Raw genomic sequence first — 15980 nt, forward strand, 5'->3', positions numbered from 1 at the left:
AATATTTAAACTAGGTAAGGAATATATCACTCGATCTGTGTTTGACTAAACCAGAGACATAGGTAACGTCTCTGGCTAAACACAAGAAATGTTTGTATTGGCTCGGTCGGCGTAATTCACGGTATATCTAGGAATGGTTTTAAACAGAGAAAGTCGCAGCAGTGTTACAGCATATAGACGGGGAGCTCTGTATTTAAAACTGTTTACACAGTCAACCATAGTCCTTATAGATAAAGTAAATATAACATTAAATCTGTTTATAAATATACCCACTTTCACTTTAGCAGATTTAAACATATTTCTTTACCATGACATAAGGATGAGAGACAAATCCTCACAGCGTCTGGACATTTCCAGTCTAGCGAACTGATTTCAGGGTAAAAGTCTGAAGGTCAAATTTGTTCAAATCTATTGACAACTTCCTCTGAAATTTTGACCTTTAAAAACGACCCAATAACAGTACATTTGATCAAATTCCCCCGTGTATTTCCAAAATAAACATCAGTCTGTTTGATTAGGTGTTTAACGAAACTGTGGTTAGCGCTGAGGTTGTTAACATGTGGTAAAGTCTCCTTCTGCTGTGAGCATGCTATCGAGTCATTAGGGTTTTCCACGGATTCACATGGCAGTGTTTTTCCGATAAAAAAAAATATTCTGGACATACATGCATATTGTAATCATTATTACGAATGTGGTAGTACGTAAAAGCACAAACTTATGAGGACGGAAATCATGTAACCCATCAAACATTTTATAATATGGAGGTCTCACGGTATCATAAACTGTGTTTCCCTGATGATTAATTACATAATATATAGCATGTATTTATTGTGCATTTATAAGCACTTGTTAGGTCATTTTCCTATCAGCAGAACCCTTCGACTGTGTGTGATAACATTAACTAGGCACCAGCAACACAAATTTATTCATATCCAGCTTTCGTAGCACGGTAATAGACGTTCTTCCATAATATTTGAATTTATTAAACCTATTTCCGGAATCCGCTGTAAACGACGAGAAATATTTTTTTTTGTAGTTCACATGTCCATCATGGTTTGTAAAATGTTTGTTTGTATAGTAGCCTGAACGTGACAGTCTCAAAGCACTATTTTGACTGAGATTAGGTTTCTAACAAACAACATGGCCGAGAAGTGGATATCGCAGCTTAATTCTGCACACAAAACGTGTATTGTACAGGAAGGTGAGCCCTTACTACTGTATGCTTTTAACACGGAACAATTTGAGTGCTAAAATGTTTCTTTTCACACTCTATACTGCTGACCATGTGATTCACACGTGACTGCTATTTTTTAAAGAATGTTCTGGAAAGGCTGTTAATAATAATACCGATTCTACTTGTAATGCGATCATCTACTACGTCTACAACCATTACATTTTCATTATATTAGTACATTAATTTGTTTAAAATCTGTGTAGCGACAACAACATGTAAAGGAAAAATAAATAAATAAAATTACATTATCACCGCACAATTCGACAATCATTTCAAACACTACTGTCAGTATATAGTTACATGTATATGCTCGAATTTTATCTGGCTTCAACACCAGACAAATTGACAATGAACATGTCTAATATGGATCCTCAAGCTCAAGGTAATATACCCATATATGATGTGTCTTTTCATTATATTTTTCACGCCTCCTATACTAGAGCCGTTGCACCAAACATTGCAAATGTTTAGTACATCCTGTGCCATAGGTAGCTTGCTCCAAGTTTATTCCATTTCTTCTTAATATATTGTTACATCTGTACCATCGGCATGACAAAGGACCAGAAACTCGACCATAAACATTCAAAATGCATTCAACTGATGTGTAACCAAGATATGAATTAAGATTACTAATGAAACTAAAACAAAATTTCTAGGAAACCGTTAAAAGAGATCGGAGTAAAAAATAGTGAGGGGAAAGGATGGGGTGGGGATCATGAGAATCAACTAAATCTACCTGTTGTTCCAATGAAATTCTGTACAGCTTTCATATTGTCATTGCACGAAATATGTGCAATACCTTTTCAAAGAATATCAGCATTAATATCACCTTTGTACCATGATAATTCTGTATGAAGAGTTGCTTGTAGATTAGCATATAAAGGCCAAGTAATAAAGAAGTGGTTACAATTTTCACAGAGATGTCTCATTGACACTTGGCAGAATGGATGAGATTTACTCTAAAGAGGTCATAATTAAGAAAACAAGCATGCTTTCTTACATAACAGTGTAGGATATTTAGTCTTCTAGGTCCAAATGAGGCAAACTCATAGTTAACTTGTTGGTTACTTCCATAGGTATTTTTACATTAACTTTGAAGTAATTTATAGGAGCAGAATTTCTAATACTATCGTCCAAATCATTCCAAAGTTTTATAGTAGAAGGAAAAAATGAGTTTTGCGATAGTTGAAGATGAAAATATTTTTTTTCTTGATAGGTGGGCATTTCTCAAGTTGTATGTTATCATCAGGTAGTAAGCCTGTGAGAACCCCAGCTGCCATATTATTAGATATAGAATATAAGATGGAAAGCTTGTGAGCTTCTGGTCTTATAGAGAGTGGTAACCAACCAGTTTTACAGTATAAGAATTCAGTATTTGTTAATATTGGCAGCCCTGGGACTATTCTTGCAATTTCAAGCTGAATGTTTTCAAGTATTGATGAATTGGTTGCCCCATACTTTGCATGCATATTCGAACAAAGGTCTAATGTACATGTTAGTAAGATACAATTTTGCCAGATTGTTCCTTTTTAAGATAAGTTTGAGTTTCTGAAGGGTTGCTATGTATTTGGTTACTTTGCTTAAAACATATTCTACATGAGCATTCCACTAGCACTCATTAGAAAGAAAAATAACGTAGTGTTTATGATGGTTAGTAATTTGGATTGGAGTGTTATTGAAAGTAAGGGTTGGATTAAACAGTAGTGGACGATTTGATATGACTAGAGCCTCAAATTTGTTAGGATTAAATGAAGTTACAAAATAGAAGTATAGAATATTGGTAATTTACCTAAACAGCTAAAAGAGATAATTGTCAGTAATTAGAGGTGATACAGTGGTCATTGACTTTTAAAAAAAACATAACATGAGCAATTTTCCAATAATCAGGATATAAACATGACAACAAAGAACAATCAAATATAAAAGATAAAGACTCGGAAACTTCATTGGATACTAAGCATTTTGTGACTAATACTGTCAGTGCCTGACAGCTTTTTTATGTTTAATACATTTATTACATCTGCAACTTTATTAGGAATAAAAGTTATTTCAGATAGAGCAGAATCAATGCAACTTTCAAAAGTGGTTAATCTTTATCCGCATCAGTTTTTGACAATTTAAAGTACACACAGAACTAAAGTAAATTAAGCGTTTAGAAGTTCACTTTTTTGTTTTTGTCATATATCATTTCATTAGTAACAGGCTGTATATTTCTGTATTTGTTCCACCTTTAAGAGTAGCATGCAGATGTTTACAACAAACCCTGGATTGATTGTTGCTTTAATCAATTACTGTGTCTGTGTTATCGTAATCATATTATTTACTTTATTTCTCATTTCTCATTTGATTATAGTCATTTCTATTGCATTCAGTGTTACAATTAAACATGATCTTTTTAGGCCTCTTTTTCTCAACTAATGTCATTCTTCCACTGTTTGTCTGTAACTCTGACTAATAATCCCTTGAAGGGAATACATATATTCACAACATTATTGAAGTTTTCAGTAAAAAAGATGCACTATTGGTTAATATTAGACATGTTTGTGAATATTTCTACCCATTGAATACTATTTAACATTACCTCTAGTTCGTCAACATTAGCTTGATCATACAGAAACACCTTTCTTTTTTTAAGAATATTTAATTAATACCTCAATGTTTATAATGATATATGCAGCATCATAGTCGGTAACATTTCGCTCAATTTGAACAAAATCAGAAAAAAATTACATCAACAATATCACTTACAGTGTTACACTGATAAATGATAACAGCAAGTTATCATATATTGTCAGAAGTTTCTATCAGAAAATGGATTGATGAACATTGTCATGAACAAACTCCTCCACTCTTTGGAAGTAAAATCCTTATCAATGTGAACTGTTCATTTTACATACAGTTTTACTGAAAATTAATAAGAGATGTAATTCTAAAATACACCAGGAATTATCTTACATGAGTTTCTATTTTGTATGTGATTTTTGGAAAAAGTCTTCATTTTTAGAAAAAAATTAGTAAGCATTTTGATAACTAAAATGAAGAAAATTGTGACAAGTTGCATAAACTGAAAATAAAATGGGTGCAAATTTAGGATTCTTTTTATCACCTGATTTTTTAATTTTGTAAATATCACAAAGGACTTGGTTTATCCTGTCATTCTTGATATCATCTTCAATCTGTTTAGATGGTCTCCACTGTGTGATGCCATTGTCCTTATCTACTTAGATACAATTGCTAGTTGAAATGATGTCATTTAGATGTCACTATCACAAAGTCATTATCACTAATCTGCAGTGATTTCTAAGATTTTTGGCAATTTAATTAATCCTAAAATGTGAATGATGAGGGCTGTCCTGGGACCTTTTCACTTTTAACCATACTCTGTCAAAATACTTGTGGCTTTCACTTAATTTTGAAAATTTTTTGAAAATCTGTTGATGTTTTAGTATCAGCTTTCAAACCTGATATGGGATAAATTATAATAGAACATGGTTTCAGAAAATTTACATACAACTTTTATATCATTTTTTTAAAACATGTAGCTGAAATTTTACAAATTGTTTGTTTAGGAAGGAGGAAAATCCACTTCACATTTACAGATGGGAATGAAATGGCAGAGGAATATGACCAGAGAAGCGGTGAACTTGTCAGTAAGTCTTTACGTAGATGTTTTCTGTTAAGGTCATTGTATATGTGGAACTTGTCAGTAAGTCTTTACCCAAAGTTCTTCTGTTAAGGTCATTGTATATGTGGAACTTGTCAGTAAGTCTTTACACAGATGTTTACTGATAAGGTCATTGTATATGTTGAACTTGATCATATGACCTTATTATAATTTCATGACTCGAAAAAATTTATTTCTACATTGGTTTATGTGATTTCTTGTAAACATAAACATTATCAAACTACAAAATGTTCATTTCAGAAAATGTCTGTAATACATGATGGTGCTTGCTCAATATGCAAACCAGAATTTGATCAGGTTTAGGACTTGATTCTAAAATGGTATTGGACAGATATGAACAGAATCTGTTGAGGTTCTTACGATGTGGCATTGATTTTGAATAGGACACAATGGACGGAACATGACTTACAGACATTTGATCTGTGTCTCCTGCCATAGCATTGATAGGCCATATAACTGATGGGTGATCTGTACAATAAATTAAATGATAGTATGTCTTGGAAAGAAAATTTAATGAATATAAGGAAAGGTTCAACTTGGATATAAAAACCAACAGAATACCTGTGTACATACAACTGTTTAATTTTCCAAAAAAATGTCCAAAGAATGACTTAATGGTCCATACCATCTACCTTACAAACAAAAATATGTCTGGATTGAATAATTCATTTTCTTTCAGTAAGAAAATGGAGAAGAAAAGGGACATTTGGTAGCAAAGGGACCACCTGGGATTTTGAAATTGGAGAGCAACTTCTGCCAAAAAATCTTGACTCTGAAGGAATGATGGAAAGTTCAAGTAATGTAAGACTGATTTGTCAAGAATAGGGAGAAGACACTTCCTCATGAAGGGAGAAACCAAGTAGATGTTAGATAGTAGCATGATGGATAGTAGATAAGTAGGCCGATACTATTTTCAGATAACTTTATTATCCAAAATGATGGAGGTCTGAAACATACAAAAAGTAACATTGTAAATAAAATCAACTATCTGTTGGTAAGACATAAGTAATAGACTAACAAGTAAATACATAATCCTCTATCCCTCCCTGAGTCATTTATAAGTATTTTAAATGACTGATTTAATGTTTTTGTCCTTGTGGGAAATATGGATGGAATAAGTCTATTACTGTTCATTGTCACTGAAAATGTGATATGCCTTAACACTGTTATTACATTGTGAGATCAAATTATGTATCAATTAACAGTAAATGTAACATACAAAGAAAATGAAATTAAAATGATAAGGTACTATTTGTACATTAATTAAAAAGTAGAAAAGTAGAACTGTCATTGGGCAGACTACCCTCCAGTTCGGGGATTATTCTGCCCCATTTAATGCTCATAATCACTAAGCCATTTTGGCTCTTGTCGTTGTCGATTAGGACGTCTTGGGGTAAGGTCAATGGATAGTTGCTCTGGTCTGTTTGTCACGATCCTCCTGGGTGTGACTGGTGTTGCAGGTGAGGTAGTTGGAGGATGTGGTGACGGGGGTAGCCTGGGCGATGCTGGAGAGGGAGACGAATTAACCATTTGTGGGGATCCGTCCAATGCCAAGGGTGTTTGCGGTTTAGATTGGACTGTATGAGACGTCCTATCCTGCACAGGAGGTGGACTGTTACTCAGATCTTGTGAAGCTGGTGCACGCTTACTGATCCCTTGTGGATTGATGTCCAGATTGGGCTTCAAAGGATTTGCTGGGACCACTGGAGTTCCGCTCGTCGGTGGTGTAAAGTTTGGAATGTCCCTTTTGAAGTAATGTTTCAAGTCCTGCTCTATGGATTGCTTTCCAGGGGGAGAATACACAGGTGTATACTTGCGTAGAAACTTTCGATTGCGAAGCGTGATTCTGCCCGACCCGTCGATACGTACGACGTATTGGTCATATTGGTGAACCTCTATAACAGTTCCGGTTTTATCCCATTTTCTCGGATATGGTCCAGTTTGGTTTTGAATCCTGACGAGGTCTCCAACTTTTAGTGGCAGCAGACGCTTCGTATGTTCAGCTAAGCGTTCGGCGGTCTTCATGTGTCTGATACGTAAAGCCTCTTCTCTCAGGGTAAGCGTATCACTCCATGTCTCGTGTGGCTTATAGCGGCCTGGTAAGATTGGGATGAAGTCTCGAATGGCCCGCCCAAAAACACACATTGCTGGCGATAATTTCGTATCCCTGTCTGGAGTGTTACGGTATTGCAGCACTGCACGCTGGAAGGAGTCTGTGTCCAATTCACCATTTGGACCAGTGTTGTTTGTGATCATGCGCTTCACAGTCTTCACGCCAACTTCTGCTCTACAATTGCTATGAGGAAAGGCTACAGAAGAAAGCCTGTGATGCACACCCCATGTTTTTAGGAAATCTCTGGTTGTTGAAGCTGTAAATTCCGGGCCGCCATCAGAAGACAGTTCATCTGGTATTCCAAATGTGACGAATGTGCGGCGTAAGCAATCAACAAGGCCAGATGCGCCATCTTGTGCCCTTTCAACAATTGGCCAATTTGAGTATCTGTCTACAATCACCAGGTAATTACCGCCTTTGTAGTGGAAAAAGTCGGCACAAACACACTGAAATGGATATAAGGGGTAGACAGATGGAGTTGGCGGGGCGCTGGGTTGGGATGGGGCATTTCTGTTGCAATGGTTGCATGAGTTTCTAAGCTTGGTGATGTCGTTGCATATGCCGGGCCAAAACACAGATGTTTCTGCTCTTGACATCATGGATGAAGTGCCTTGGTGGGCTGAGTGTAGCGCTGTCAGCACGTCTGTTCTCAATGAAGGTGGTATCACTATTCTGTCCTTATATATGATGACTCCATGGATAGTGGAGAGGTTGTTACGGAACTGATGATATTCTCTCAGGGGAACTGGAAGATCGTTTCGTGTTTCTGGGATGCCACTTTCAATCATCTGTACGAGCTGGAACATGTACTCGTCGCTTGTTGTGGCAGTCCTTATTCTATCCCAGGTTATACACTGAAGTGAGGTGACTGATGACAATGCTGTCGAGTAGAAGATAGCTTCGCTACTTTTCAATGGGATTTCCAGTGTATCATCTGCGATTTTGTGATTATGTGTTTGGATGGTATGTTGCGCCTCATTCTTGTTGCAGATATGAACAGAAGCAATATCATGGATTAAAACCATGCTATCAGATTTCCCAACTGGATGACGAGAAACGGTATCAGCAGCTCGATGTTTGGCGCCGGGCACGTGTAACATTGTGAATTTGTAACGTAGAGTTTTCTCTTTTAGGTTACGAAGTCTTGAATTAGGAATATCTTCTAGTGATCTGTCACCAAAAAGTTTGATTAAGGGCTTGTGATCCACAGCGATGATTAGCTTGTCACATCCGAGAACAAAGTATCTCGCTTTTTCTAAAGCATCAGCAACCGCAAGTGCTTCGCCTTCTACGGGGGCATATCTGGATTCGGTGGCGCTAGTGAACCTGCTCCCAACAAGAGTTATTTTCCATCCGTCTCGGCAACAGAATGGCACGGTTTTGGAGCAATTGCAATGTTTTTGGAAAAGCCAATATCCGATGCCATTCTTTGACCAATCTGTGGCAAGACAAGTTGGTTTATTCTTGTCAAATATCTGGACGCCGTGTTCTATTTCACTGATAATAACTGCTTTTGATTCTTGAAAAAGACGCTCTAGAGTGTCATCCCAGCAAAATGGAGTTCCAGGTTTGAGCAGTTGTCTGAATGCTTGCATCCTGTCAGTCATGCTGAATGCATATGACACTTGATTTACAAGGCCGAACCAAGATCTCATATCAGTTATGTTCTTAGGTGAAGGGAAGTCCAGAATTGCTTCAAGATAACGGCTGCATGGTCGCACACTGTCACGAGTAATTTCAAAGCCAGCAAACTGAACAGTATCTTTTGCAAACACAAATTTGTCAGGGTTCAGAATGATACCATTTTTTCCACAGGTTTCTAGCCAATTGCACGATTGAAAGAAACTTTGCTGGATACTGTCCTACCAAAGAAGAGCATCATCTATACACTTTGTTTTGTCAGGAATGTCAGATACAATTTCGTCAAAGCGGCGTGTATATCCATCTCCGGAGGCTATGTATCCTTGAGGCGCTGTCTTATATCTGTATCTGCCCCATGGTGTGATGAAGGTGGTCAAGTGCTTGTCCTCTTCACGGATAGGCACACTATGGTACCCATTCCAGGCATCGAAGACAGTCTTTTTAGTGTGACGTGGAACAGAGCGAGCTTGATGAAATGGGGATTGTGTGTGGTGAGTTTCCCTCACTGCATGAACATTTAGTGCCTGAAAGTCTACTGTCCGTCGCGGTTTGCCATTCTTCTTTGCACAGACGACCATACGATGACACCATGTAACTGGTTCCCCGACCGGAACAGGCTCAATAACGCCGAGTCGAACATCTTGATCTAAGCCTGCCTTCACTTCATCCTGCCAGTGTAATGGTACTGGGACTGGTGTATGATGAGCAACAGGTGTGGCGTCAGGGTCCACCATGAGCCGCATTGGTGGGCCTGACATGTGCGGAAGTGGTTGGTGCTGACATGTATTGAAGGTGCTGGATTTGTACCAGTCTAGTAAGTACTGTTGCAGTTTCTCCCGGTTTGCTTCGGTTGCTGGGAACGGCAGAACCGATGGTGCAGGCAGTGGTGTTTCGTGTTTAGGGCACTTGCAGTCGTCACTGTCTATACGTAATGTGGTTGTAGAATCCACAGAAGATGTCGATTGTGAACCGTGGTGTGCAGAATCATCTTGTGTACTTGGGGAGGACACAGATTCGCTGATGGTCTCTATAATTTCGTTGTTGATGTTACGTGCTTCACCAATAGTTGGAAAGTTCGGTGTTATCATGCCAAGTGATGCACACGCTTCTCTACTAAGAAACACTTTGTCAGAGTTATTGGTAACGTACACAATTTGGGGAGCTTCATAAGTTTCACCTCTCGTTCCTTTGCCAGATATGCGGAGGATGACTGCCCCAAGGATTCTTATGCTGACGTTGTTAGCAGCATGCATCTTCATAGTCACTGGGATCAAATGTTTCTCTGAGATGCCAAGCCGATGTAGCACCTTAATGCCGGCTAGGCAGCTTTGGCAACCTGTGTCAGCCATGGCGGTGATGGTAGCTGTCTTTGGTTTCGGTATGATCTTTGGGTCAATGTCGAAGTGGTCATAGTCTTTAGGGTCAACACGAGCAGTCACATGCATAAAAGGCTGAGGCTGTGACGGCTGGCGAATCCAAGTATCTGATAGCTGATTGTAAAGATGATGATCAAGTTGAACAACATTTCTACCATAGTTATTGTCATGACTGGTTGCGGCGCAAAGTGAATCAAACACAGCACTTTCCTGTTCAGTCTTAGTGTTTGTCACATTTTGTTAACCTCTGCATACAGACTCGAAGTGGTTCATTCGCTTGCAATTGTTGCATGTATGACCATATGCTGGGCACTCTTTTTTGCGAGTTTGTGGCGTTGCTTTGGCACCATGACCTTTATTTCCACAATAGGTGCACAGTGTCTCTTGTTTTTCAGTTTTCTTAGTCACTATACGAGCGGCACTCTTATTGCGGCGATATGAACTGCTAGCTGCTTCTGCTCCTTGAGAAACAAGTAGTTTAGATGCAGAACGTTTACCCGATTCTTTGGCTTCAACGAATTGAAATGTTTGTTCAAGTGTCTTGTTTTGATTTCTTTCCCCAAGGAGATCAAGTTGAATCTCAGAGTCGTTGAGTCCACGAATAAGCACATCACGTAAGATTGCGTCAGTATAGTTGACTTCGTTGTCGCAGCTGGGGCATGGTATTAAAAACTTGCACACACCTGCTTGTTCGCGTAGTCGAGCCCCAAATGAGCGCACAGTTTCTTCACGGTCTTGTGTCATGTTGTTCAGTGCTACCCGAGCTACCATGGTATTCTCTTCACGCACAGCTAGGATCCTGATGGCTGTTAATACATCTTCTTGAGACTTATCCGTCAGCGAGCCACCAGCTGATCTTGTGAGGTCTCTCCGTAGATTCTCATCGCAACACTCAAGAAGCTGTATAACAAGTTCCTTTTCCTTTATTTTAGTGGCTTCTACATAGTCTTTCCATCGTGAGAGGAAGTATGACCAATCTTCACTCGTGCCAGCGGATGTAATGGTGGGCCGTTTGACTTTTTCCACTTTATTACAGCTTGCAGAAGTCGAGGCTGCTGTGTGTACTAGCCCATGGGTAGTCAAAAGTGCAGCAACGATTGCAGCATCTAAGTCATCTGTTTCAAAGTCACAGTCTGGGATTGGACACTTCACTGAAGGCATCTTGTTTGTGTAGTTGTTGCTGTTATGTGTTGTTAGTGGTCTCTCAGTGGATTGAATCCTCCATCATAGATAAGTAGGCCGATACTATTTTCAGATAACTTTATTATCCAAATGATGGAGGTCTGAAACATACAAAAAGTAACATTGTAAATAAAATCAACTATCTGTTGGTAAGACATAAGTAATAGACTAACAAGTAAATACATAATCCTCTAGATAGGACTTTATATATTAAACCTCTGCTATATAAGATCCACAGATAACAAAGTAACTAAGGGAAACCTGAGTCACTGACTAAGATTCTCTCCCTTTTTTCTATTGATATAAGGTAACCTCAGATAAGTATTGAAAAATGAAAACTTATAATGTGTATACAAAGTTGCTGTATTTTTGGACACTTTGTCGTTCATTCTATCTGTACTTGTTTTAAATATCTAGCAGCCTTACTGACTGATCTTAATATTTCTACACAGAAGCAAGAACAAAAGTACAAAATATATAGAAATTGTAGTCCTATGATGAAAATTTTAAGTATTAAGAAAATCATTTTCCTTCTTAAGTACCAACATGTACAGAGCAGGAGAGTTTATCTCTACATTACATTATCTATTTTTAGAATTCTTATGTACTAGGATGTTTTACATTTAAATTCTGTATTAGATTCTAACTGATATTAGCTGCTGATCATCACAAAGTTGTAGCCAAAATGTTTAAAAAAACAAAAAGAGCATCCATTACCATACCCAAATTTGGCTGCATTTATAATGCTATGAATACACAGAAGGTATCCTCATGTAGATGGTTGATCGAGTTCATGGATTTTGTACAATAATAGTGAACATTTTTATTATGGTATGCAATTATTACATGTTATCACATGGGAAACAGTCGTTAAAAACATCAAAATGATATTCAAATAAAGGGCCAGGATTTCCTGTGATAAAACTAAAATAATCTAAATATTTATCTGCTACATTCTGTTATGAAATGGTCAAAATTTCGATTGCATATTGAAGAGGTAAACTGTTGTCTGAACATTGATGTATTGTTTTATCTAAGTCTGTGTGACCATTAAACATTTTGGAAAATTCTTTGTGAAGTTGTACTTACAACATATTTGTAGGTGGAGAGTGAAGACAACACAAACAGCTCCTTCCCAGAGAGTGTTGTCTTTACTATCGACCTACATCCTACCCTTTTTTACTGAGGATTCTATATACTTTTTGTATACACGGCAGTTCCTGGAAGAATTTACCGCATATCATCGATTGTGGGATGACGTGCCTCCACCCCCGTGTTGATATTGGAAATCTGTTATCTTCTCCAAATTTTCTAGATTCAACACTATGTAGATGTTAATTCACTTTTTACATGACAATTACAAAGAGCCATCTGGTTCTCCATCTAGTGTGCAAGTGTAATGTTACTAAAGAGATTAGGACTAATTAATCCTACCACCAGTAGTTATTACAGAGCTGAAGCAGGCTTATTTATTTATAAGATCACCCATCAACACTTTCTGAGGATTTTGTTCCCAAAAGCTGTGTATACCACCACAGTTAAGTGTTACTCAACACAGTTTCATCTTAAATGATGTAACTGTAATTTGTATAATTTTAAATTTTAATTAATTTTATAAATGTCTTAATTAAAGAAGAAAATAATTGATTGTTGATTGATTGATAGATTGATGTGTTTTGGAAATTGACAGGTAAGCAATGGATTTATAGATTCTATTTATATTTTCAGCCAATATTTGTGAGAAAAGATACTAAAGAGGCCTTTCAGTGGAGAATACGTAACATTCCTTACCCTCTGCAAGTGTATAGTGTGACTGTTGATGATGATAAACACAAACTTGTTATCCGAACATCCAACAAAAAGTAAATACTTCAAATTTATAGAAATTTTTATAATTGTAATGGAATCTAGATTTATTGCCTTGATACTAATTAATCACTCGACTGAAATGAGAAAAAAAATTAATAAAAAAACAAACACATTTCATTATACATTACAATAAGATGTTTTGAAAAATGTCCTCGCAATCTTTCATAAATCATGTGTAGTTTATCAGCTGAATAACAATGTTTACATTAACGTTGCAGCCTATAAAGTAAGTCATTGTGCTGATATATTCTATGCAGCTAGCTAGGTACTTTTCTACATCAGTGATAATGGCTAACAAGCCTGGAGCTTTGTGTCTTGTTTTAGGTTTAAGTCATTAGGATTAAATGTAAAGACATGTAACATTTTTTCTCTTCAAAGCAGAGGGAATCAGAAATTAACATTACAAGTCAGAAATGATTGTACATCCATTGTTCAAATGATCTTAAATGACTGGTATCATTATACTACTGTGATTGTTTTGTTTATTTATCTATTCTATTTCTTTGTTTATTTTTTTTAGGTATTATAAAAAGTTTGGGATTTCTGACATGGAGCGGATTGGCATGTTATTATCTCAAGACAATATCAATACTGCCCACGCCAACAATACACTCATTGTCACTGTAAGTGTCTAGATATGGTTCATAACAAGACATGTCTTAAAGTATATGTCTTATCACGTGCCAAAGTTGAGGAAGCAATTTCTGCAGGAAAAACAGAAATAATTATGTTTCCTGATGATTGTGTAGAAAAATGTTTCATGTCTGTACTTGTTTTAAACTAATTTTTTTTTCATTTTGTTGTTTAACAGTATAAAAAACCAAAGGAAATTTTAGAAATGGAAAAAAAAATCTCCGAGGAAATGAGGAAGTTAAAAGCGAGTAAGGACGGTGATGTTGACTGTACTCCCAGCTGACGGGGGATACACTGTAATCAATATACATTCAAGGACGGCAGCTCTCCATTCAGGCAGGATGTTTCTGTTCTCAAGAGGTTGTGGAAGTAGCAAACTATTATGTGATACAAAAATGAAATAAGATTTTTCAATAGGATTTGAAGCTGATGGTAAATAACTGAAGTACAATTTCTGTGAAATTTGATTTTGATTTTTAAGTATACAATACTTAACAAACATATGATACTTGTCAAGTATGACCTGTGAATATTTCTGGGATATCAGGTAACACATGTAAATCTAAGCCTTAAATGTACAGACTGACTTACGATAAACACTGAACAGAAGTACAGTTAATTTTCCTTCTTTCAAATGTTTAAACAAACCTTAAGTTGTCACAAAAATTCATTGCCTTTTTAGGACAGGCATTTAGTGATATAAATAATTGATTTTTAAATCAGAATTATGTCCAATTGTTGGAGTATATCAAGTGCCACATAATCGTAATTGCATAATATCTGTTACAATCTATTATGAAAGATGGTTTTCAGTTTAAGAAAGGATGACTAGAACCTGACAAGCTGTTCAAACAAAAACATGTTTGTCCAGTAAACTATTGTTCTTATCAAATTCAATATTTCCAAACTTTTTTTTTGTATTTTTGTACAAAATGCTGTGTTTTTTCTAGTTAGGTAAATGAATATTGAAATGTTGAAATACTTGTTTTGTAAGGTGATATTATTTTGAAATATTCACTCTCGTGTTTGCTATAATGATTTATCAATTCTTTGATAACTATACTTATCTTGAACATATTTTTCTAAATAGGATTTTATCTGCAAAAATCTCCAGTTAAAGTTGACAATTTCGCAGTATTTCTTTTTTTCTATTGATAGTGTATACATGTAAACTTACTACTGTATATAATTTGTCCCAACCAAACCATATATGTTCAGTATAACTGAACAAACCAGACTCTTAACAGCAGATAAAGTTTTAGCAATTTTTTATTGTAAAAGAAACCATGCATATGCATTTATATCTAAATGAAGAAATATGTCTCTGTATTGTGTAAACCGGTTTTGAATCTCCATCATTATGCTGTGTTCAAATATATTACATTCTTAGACAGTTTATCTTCTACTCACACACCGGTCTGAAAGCTATCATTTATCCAATATTCCCATTACATCAATTGATAAAGAATCATAGTGTAAATACAGACTGAACAGGGTTAGTTTCAAATGAGTGAAACCATTCAATGTTTCAATAAAAGGAAAGAAATAGATTTAGTGTACATGTGCCATTCTCCTCAACAAACCATATTGGTTTTAATTCATGTAACTGGTTGATTAAGGTATGTGTATTTGATTACAACTGAAGTAAAATGAAATAAAAAAAATCAACAGTTTTCATTTAAAGTTTATTTTGTGTTATAAGACAGTGTCACTAAAACTTAAGTTTATTGGTTACAACATTAACACCCATACATTAACAGCTGAAAATATTATAACGTAACTGAATGTGATAACTGCAAAACTTCACATTTAAATTTGTATCAGTGATTATATTAGTTATAACATGTGGTGTTGATGTCTTGTTGATGTCTTGACCTTCCAGTTTTTGTACAAATACTGAATTCTAGAATTGAATTCTAGTATTGGTATGAAAAAAAATTAATAACGTAACATAAAAATGTTGTAAAAGATCAAATGCTTTGTTTCCACGTTTTGTGTTTAAAGGATGATCATCATAATTACTTCCCTTATTTATACATCAATATCTCCAAAACCACATAAAAAGTTTGTTGATTCAATGATAGATAGTAATACAGCACACACAGGCCCTTTCAACCCAGATTTAACTTTCAGTAGGCCTAATTAAGTCTCTTAAGTTCCAATTCTCCATGTCAGGAGGATGAAAATAGCTACACAAAAACTAGTCAATTCTCAACTGGCACACAGCCAATTCACATTTACTTTTTA

General features: G+C 36.1%; 1 protein-coding gene across 1 annotated transcript; it reads left to right on the forward strand.

Annotated features, from left to right (window-relative positions):
- Positions 1–1140: 1140 nt before the first annotated feature.
- Positions 1141–14725, forward strand: LOC132561753 (protein DPCD-like). Its single transcript, XM_060226454.1, has 6 exons — positions 1141–1201; positions 4804–4884; positions 5599–5720; positions 12960–13093; positions 13621–13723; positions 13912–14725. The coding sequence occupies exons 1-6, from the start codon at positions 1141–1143 to the stop codon at positions 14014–14016; spliced, it is 606 nt and encodes a 201-aa protein (XP_060082437.1). The 3' UTR covers positions 14017–14725.
- The last annotated feature ends 1255 nt before the right edge of the window (positions 14726–15980 follow it).

The sequence above is a fragment of the Ylistrum balloti genome, unplaced genomic scaffold, assembly GCF_031769215.1.
Source record: "Ylistrum balloti isolate Yb309-2 unplaced genomic scaffold, AGI_CSIRO_Ybal_v1 Utg371274, whole genome shotgun sequence".
Taxonomy (NCBI): domain Eukaryota; kingdom Metazoa; phylum Mollusca; class Bivalvia; order Pectinida; family Pectinidae; genus Ylistrum; species Ylistrum balloti.